Source organism: Diaphorina citri, unplaced genomic scaffold (genome assembly GCF_000475195.1).
Source record: "Diaphorina citri unplaced genomic scaffold, Diaci psyllid genome assembly version 1.1 scaffold2518, whole genome shotgun sequence".
Classification (NCBI taxonomy): Eukaryota; Metazoa; Arthropoda; class Insecta; order Hemiptera; family Psyllidae; genus Diaphorina; species Diaphorina citri.
This window is the reverse complement of record NW_007379939.1, coordinates 1-7,512: the sequence shown is the minus strand read 5'-3', so window position 1 is coordinate 7,512 and position 7,512 is coordinate 1. Positions and strand designations below refer to the sequence as shown.

The window sequence follows — 7,512 nt, the reverse complement described above, 5'->3', positions numbered from 1 at the left end:
AAGAAAGAACCCAATTGGGAGAGGGGCTTAAGTTTTTGAGGGCACAAAAAAAAAAAAAAAAAAAAAAAAAAAAAAGCAATTAATTTATTATGTTCCCAAAAGTTCCTCTCATCTGGTGAATTCTCACTGATTTCCATGTGTGTTCGCAGGTTTAGAAAGGATCTGTGTAGCCACCAGCAGTGGAAGTCTTCGGTTCTATGCCTTGAGAGATGAAGATGAGTTTAGGTTAAGAGAAGAAGCCATTTGCACCACCATTTTCGTGTTCCTGGTAAAAAGACCTTTAATTTGATATATAGGTCGACCAGGTTTGGATAAGTCCTTCTATGCGCACATACCACACACAGACGACACCGAAGCGAATACAATAGTCCGTCCCTTATACCTTTTTATTACTATTGTAATAATAAAGGAAGGACGGACTAAAAAGTTATAGAGCTAGTAGAGGAAGAAGGTGCGAGAAGAAGCCAGCGGCAGTCCTGTGATGAAGAAGAAGTCAATTGCCCCATCCAGTACCAGTTCCAGCAGTAGTACCAATTCTAGGTAAGATAACTTGGCTGTCTAATACCTAATCTTGGATGTAAAAAAAAAGAACAGAAGTAGTGTAGAGATTATGTAAAAAAAAAACTTGGTGCCTAATAAATTTTGAGGTTTTGGCCAAAACAATCAGTTTTTTTTTCTTTGAAAAATGATGCTTCAGTGCAGCTTAAGAGTCAGTATTTGTTAGCACACTTTAATAAATGTTAAAAAAAAAGAGTCAGTATTTTGTTCTTAAATATGACCCTTGGCTTTTTTAAGGCTTTCTTTTAAGTGTTGTTGGACTTTTTTTTTGTGGACCTTTTTAAGTCGAACCCTTAGCCCTTCGGTAAGATTTTTTTCCTCTAAACGAAAGAACTCTCTCCTATGTGTTCCTATATTTTTTTCCTCTCTCCTTTTATTTTCAGTGATAATCTAATCGTATCCAGGGCATCCTATGGTCTCCCTGAGCTACGGGCCCTGTATTCATTGACCCTGTTTGAGACCCTATCGCCCGGCTACTCTGCTGCAGTACCCCCGTGCTGGTCAGAACTCATGCAGGCGCAGAAACAAAGACGCCACGCACAACATTTGACGCGAGAAGACATTCATACGCGCTCCTGGCGATTGCAGAACGACCTGTGAGTATTTCCCCTCCTCTAAACCCTTCTCATTGGGGTGAAAGTTTGATAGAGGGAACTTTAACTACTGAGGTTTTATGGTCTCAAAAGCGAAGAGAGAAGAAAGACAAAATAGGAGAAAGCTAGACGTTCCGAGAACGAACCTTATCCGTTTAGGATAAAGTCTCGCGCTCCTGGCGATTGCAGAACGACCTGTGAGTATTTCCCCTCCTCTAAACCCTTCTCATTGGGGTGAAAGTTTGATAGAGGGAACTCCCCCTCCTCTAAACCCTTCTCATTGGGGTGAAAGTTTGATAGAGGGAACTTTAACTACTGAGGTTTTATGGTCTCAAAAGCGAAGAGAAGAAAGACAAAATAGGAGAAAGCTAGACGTTCCGAGAACGAACCTTATCCGTTTAGGATAAAGTCCGCCTCGGCCGGGAATCATTGACAAAAAAAACGACGGTTTTATTTCGTAGCAATGATTCAATTGCTACATTAGACTCCTGTGGTCTGTGTCGTAGGGTAGGATGCCCATCCGGTAGCATGCCTCTCATCAGATGGGCGAGAAGAGACACAATACTTCCCATTCAGGTGCTGGGTCAACACGAGAACACCAGAAAGTGACCCGTTAGAATATTTGCCATCGAAATAACATTCCTTTTTTTTCGTCAACTCCGGAATTCGAACACGGGACCTTCTGCATGGCGAGCACAGGCCTAACCACGCCCTCCTCTTGTTTCAGCACGACCTGGGATGAACACATGTTTGAATTAAGTCTCCCCAAGAACACCTGTGTGGGTCAGGTAGACGTCAAACTCACACTACACACCCCCTGCCCTCAAGTACCGCCTCTACAGGTTACCCTCCTGAGGCCGATGACGTCACGGGCTCCCTTCCAAGCATCCCATAGTGGTAGTTACACCAGCACGCCGGTAGATGCCGGGGTGAGCTTCTCATTGCCTAGCGAGGAGGGCGCTAAAGGTGAGAAGATAACGAACTATCCCTAGATATCAAATAGATGCTATTTTACATCGGTTGTTTTTAAAAATGGATACTTACGGGATATAACCAACTCGTAAGTATCCATTTCTAAAAACAACTTGATTAAAATGGAATTTACAAAGGATGTCAAAATTAAATAAATTAATTAATTAATAGTGATAAAATAGATTCTGCCATACACCAGGGTGATGGTATCTAACCATGTTTAATTGGCTCGTCCTGAACCGCAGTCAACTATCTTGAGGACTTTTGCTTATTCTTTAAAAACAGAGAGAACCCTTTGAAAACTGCCAGCCAGCTAGGCTGGTTAGGGTTAGCTGTGCTACTCCCTGCTTTTAGTCCCACAGCTAGACACTAGTCTACTCTCTGTTTAACGTCCCCTAGCTAGGCAGACGATATGTTGGTAGACCACTCTGGAATTCAAATCCGGACCTTTTTGGAGAACAAGCAAGAGCGTTACCACGGCTCAATATTAATATATTTCGAAGTCCGTGCCTGGTCTTGTACAGGTAAGATATGGACATTTATAGTTGCATTTTTTTCCAAGAGGTTTGATAGAGGGAGCTATAACTGTATTGTATCTTTTGATTGTAATTGTATGTAAGGATTGAATAAAGGACAAGGGAAGGGTTTGTATGATAAGAAGGTTTATTGAAAACAGAGAAATGTGAACAGAGAAATTTGTACAGGATGATAAAAAGATGTCTCAGAACTGGGAGAGTTTTTCCAGTTGTTGATTTGGTTGCTAGGTGACAATGTTACTGGGTGGTTGTTGTTTTGTAATACTGTGTGTATCAAAATACACCACAAACTGCTAATCTTACTGTCTCGAAATCGAAGAGAAAGGAGTACAGGAAACGAGAAGGGCTACCGTTACGAGAACGAATCTTACCTACCTGTTTACAATAAAGTTCTCGAGCGGAAATCGAACCCGCGACCTAGTGCTTACAAGACAGACACCCTACCCTCCAAGCTGAGAGAACAAGCTTTTGTCTTTAAAAAACGAAGTAGTTACATACTATGGCTGTATGGTCAAAAAAAAAAAAAAAAAAAAAAAAAAAAAAAAAGTTACATACTAATACTACAATATTTCACTAATCTCTACCATTCACGTTCAGGTACACCGCGGGTCTGTCAGACAGTTGGTGGTGAAAAAGGCCCCCGACCCAAGTCTCTTACAGACGGTTTGAAAGAGTCGGAAGCTTTTTCTGTCACACACGTTCAGACTGTAAGACAATCTGAGAGTGAGTGGTTGCCATAAGGAAGGTATACACACAGGAGTACAGGAAACGAGAAGGGCTACCGTTACGAGAACGAATCTTACCTACCTGTTTACAATAAAGTTCTCGAGCGGAAATCGAACCCGCGACCTAGTGCTTACAAGACAGACACCCTACCCTCCAAGCTGAGAGAACAAGCTTTTGTCTTTAAAAAACGAAGTAGTTACATACTATGGCTGTATGGTCGAGGCTTAGTGCCAAACCAATGCCAAAAAAAAAGTTACATACTAATACTACAATATTTCACTAATCTCTACCATTCACATTCAGGTACACCGCGGGTCTGTCAGACAGTTGGTGGCGAAAAAGGCCCCCGACCTAGATCTCTTACAGACGGTCTGAAAGAGTCGGAAGCTTTTTCTGTCACACGCGTTCATACTGTCAGACAATCTGAGCGTGAGTGGTTGCCATAAGGAAGGTATACACACTCACTCACTCACTCACACACACACACACATACACACACTGCAGTGTCTATTCAGACCTTTCAGTTATTTTCACAGAGTAAAAGCAAAGACAAGGACTCTAACACAGGAGGTTCCGCGAGTTCCGGCAATAGCTCTGTGTTTATGGGTACCAAACCCTCTAATGTAACTACATCTCATTTCTATTTCCACAGAGTAAAAGCAAAGACAAGGACTCTAACACAGGAGGTTCCGCGAGTTCCGGCAATAGCTCTGTGTTTATGGGTACCAAATCCTCTAATGTAGCTACGAGTGAGTTCTGTAACTTCCTATTTGGTACTGGCCCATCCACTAACGCCAAGAAGAGCGAGAGTTTCATTGGGTGTGATTGGATACACGAGATTTCCATCACCATAAGGAAGAGCAAAACCACGGACATACCTAACGAACGGTGAGACAATGTTTGCCTCAGTTTATATTGTGAAGAACTTCATATATTGTAAAGGAATTCATATATTGTAAAGGAATTCATATATTGTGAAGAAATTCAACCTCAGTGTTGGAGTGGTTAGCACCATGTACTCTGGATCTGGAGGGGTTGGTGGTCCGGCAAAACTCAAATCATAATATTATAAAATATAGAGTGGAGTATGAAGTCGGAACGACATTTGTAATAAGAATTAAGGCTTAGCACAATTAACATTCCTGGTAAAGGAATTCATCGTTAGCCTACTTCCCTTGAAGGGTGTGGCGCTCACAACAACACTCAACAAAAATAAAATCTTACATAGAAAACGCAGGTTCTCGTTTCTCCACAATTTCCATCTCTGAAGTATATAACACTTCCAAATTCTTGGCCAGCACCTGAGAGCTATGTCTAACTGATGAGTTCAAATAAGAACGAAACGCGTCTTAGGCTGCTCTCAGGTGTTGGCTAAAAGGGTAACGCGCCTGCCTTATAACTTGTAAGCGCTAGGTCGCCCCTTCGATTTCCGCCTGGGGGGGGGATTTTATCCTGAAGGGATAAGGTTCGTTCTCGGAACGGCTGGCTTTCTCCTTTCCTGTCTTCCTTCTCTCTTGGATTTCGGGACGATAAGACCCTAGCAGTTACATTTCCCTTTATCAAACCTTATTAGTTTTACAACTTAGAAGCTTCTTCATAGCTTAGTGCGTGTGAGAGTTACGACTCTATGGCACGGTTTGTTATCTAACGTTTCGCCCTATGTGTTCTATCTCCTCAGATTGGAACGTACCGCCCTGATCGAATCCTCATCCGTGGTGGAGAAACTACTCCGGTCCGTCACCAAGTCCGGAGATCCGGTAATCCAGAGTATCGCCCTGGATATTCTCATCTGGATAGCTGTTATCCGGTTAGGCCGGCTTCGGAACTCACAGGATAACTCGCAGGAACAACAGTTCACCTTCCTCAAACTTGTGGAGAGTCAGCTCGGAGATTTCCTTCATACGTGTTTCATACAAGGTAAGTAATACTTTTTTTAAGGCTTTAATGGCAAGATTCTCACTTAGTGAGCTCTTCCACCCAGCCTCTCAATCTTTATTTCTCAATAACGTCACATACATTAAGTTAGAGGTTACCCTAATTTCGCCCTAGACAAATTGTAGCCAAATCCATATCAAAAGCCCTAGGCAAATTAGGTGTATTAATTATTGCAAATAATTAAAAGATGAGGAGTGCCTCTCATCAGATGGGCGAGAAGAGACACAATACTTCCCATTCAGGTGCTGGGTCAACACGAGAACACCAGAAAGTGACCCGTTAGAATATTTGCCATCGAAATAACATTCCTTTTTTTTCGTCAACTCCGGAATTCGAACATGGATTACGGAACGACGGAAAAGAGGAGACGGGGAAGGCCGAGGAAGAGGTGGAGAGACAACATCAAGGATTGGTTCACAAGTATAAAATCCCAGCAGGAAGAAGGAGAAGAATGGACACAAACAGCGCAAGATAGACCGAGGTGGAGAAGACTCATCAGAGCAGGTTTTGGACCTTCACGGCCTGTATAACCGGATAAGTAAGTAAGTAAGTATCAATATTATTTATTTATTTATTGTTTATTAAAATCATCTCGATTCTTGTTCTGTTCCAGGTGGTCGTAGTATAGCTAGGAAGTGTGCCAAGTTCCTCATCGTATGTAGTGATGGTATGAAGAATGCTACAGACGCCAGTAAGGTCAGCTTTGATATGAACCTGCTCAAAGTCCTGGTGGATCTGCTTCCCTACATATGTATGAGTTGGTCTGCAGGTTCTGTACGGTGGTTCTTCCAAATGCTGACCAAGGTAAGAACAACACGAACAATTTTCTTTGAAATAATACCTACTCTTCAAAGTTTTAGTGAATTTATCTGGCTGGGGGACGTTAAACAGGGAGTAGACCAGTTGAGAAAATGGCAGAGTGATGAAAAAAAAATTATTTATATATGTAAAAAGTATGTACCTATTGTAGGTAATTCGGTTTACCTAAGGGAGTAGACCAGCTTAGTCTGGCTGGTGGACCTTAAACAAGGAGTAGACCAGCCTGAATTTCCCTTACTAAAGATATAGCAAAGGTTGGGTGCGAAAGGCATCCATCCATTGAGGGCCGACGAAAAACGCCGACCCCGTCTGAACACGGGAAAAAGGCGAAGAAAAAGAAGACAGAAAAATCAAAATTATGTGAAATTTAATTCAGTCAAAAATGGCTGAACCAATGAGATTTCGCTTTGGACTTGAACACAGCAAAATTTCACAATCTCATTGGTTCAGCCATGTTTGACTGAATTAAATTTTACATAATCGAATACAACCTGCCTCGGTGGCGTAGTGGTCAAGACGGGTAGTGGTAGCGTTCTTATCAGCATAATCCTCGCCAGGTAATACCAGAGTATGTCCATAGTAGGATCCTACCGGTATTTTACACTTGGCTGTGCTCATTCCGTATCTACCTATCGTAGTGATCTGTGAAACCAGCAAACAGGCACATTAAGACTGAATAGAAGCGCGACAAAGATTTTCCCTCATTGAATAAGCCAGCGGCGATAGCACGTTGAACACACTAGTTCTCAATGAGTCGGTGAAGTTAAGTAACGTTGCACGAGTTTAGTATTCAGATGGGTGACCATCTGGTTAATCGCGTGCTGCTGGCTATTCTCGGCCCCACGCAGGCTGGGTGAGGTTAATGTGAGTAGACAGACAGCTTGTCGCAGAATGATGGGTAAAACCCCCGTCACTAAAGACCTAAAGCTAGGATTACACTGTTTGCTCAGTGAGCAAATATTTGCTCAAATTGTGGCGAGGATTATGCTGATAAGAACGCTACCACTACCAGTACTTCCTGTGATACCAATATCAAGGTAATTATTCAGTGTATTATGATGAAAGTAATATTATGATAGGCGTGTATTTACAAGTGTAAAATACCGTTAATATGCTACTATGGACATACTCTGGTATTACCTGGCGAGGATTATGCTGATAAGAACGCTACCACTACCAGTACTTCCTGTGATACCAATATCAAGGTAATTATTCAGTGTATTATGATGCAAGTAATATTATGATAGGTATGTATTTACAAGTGTAAAATACCGGTAGGATCCTACTATGGACACACTCTGGTATTACCTGGCGAGGATTATGCTGATAAGAACGCTACCACTACCAGTACTTCCTGTGATACTAATATCAAG

At 42.1% G+C, this 7,512-nt stretch overlaps 2 protein-coding genes across 2 annotated transcripts in view; both read left to right on the top strand.

The window, feature by feature from the left end:
• The window catches only part of LOC103519068 (baculoviral IAP repeat-containing protein 6-like), a 21,200-nt gene extending 17,158 nt beyond the window's left edge, over window positions 1-4,042 (top strand). Inside the window, exons 10-16 of the mRNA XM_026830682.1 lie at window positions 150-230; window positions 456-540; window positions 942-1,154; window positions 1,879-2,117; window positions 3,257-3,382; window positions 3,689-3,814; window positions 4,038-4,042. Of these exons, the coding sequence (XP_026686483.1) occupies window positions 150-230; window positions 456-540; window positions 942-1,154; window positions 1,879-2,117; window positions 3,257-3,382; window positions 3,689-3,814; window positions 4,038-4,042 (875 nt within the window). The remainder of the gene's footprint in view (window positions 1-149; window positions 231-455; window positions 541-941; window positions 1,155-1,878; window positions 2,118-3,256; window positions 3,383-3,688; window positions 3,815-4,037) is intronic.
• LOC103519067 (baculoviral IAP repeat-containing protein 6-like) lies at window positions 3,948-7,344 on the top strand (the record flags this gene model as incomplete). The annotated part of the gene is made up of 5 exons (XM_026830681.1): window positions 3,948-4,273; window positions 5,064-5,302; window positions 5,934-6,173; window positions 7,094-7,176; window positions 7,219-7,344. Coding segments are annotated over exons 1-5 (858 nt in total), but the record flags the coding sequence as incomplete, so codon positions are not given.
• Between the last annotated feature and the right edge of the window lie 168 nt (window positions 7,345-7,512).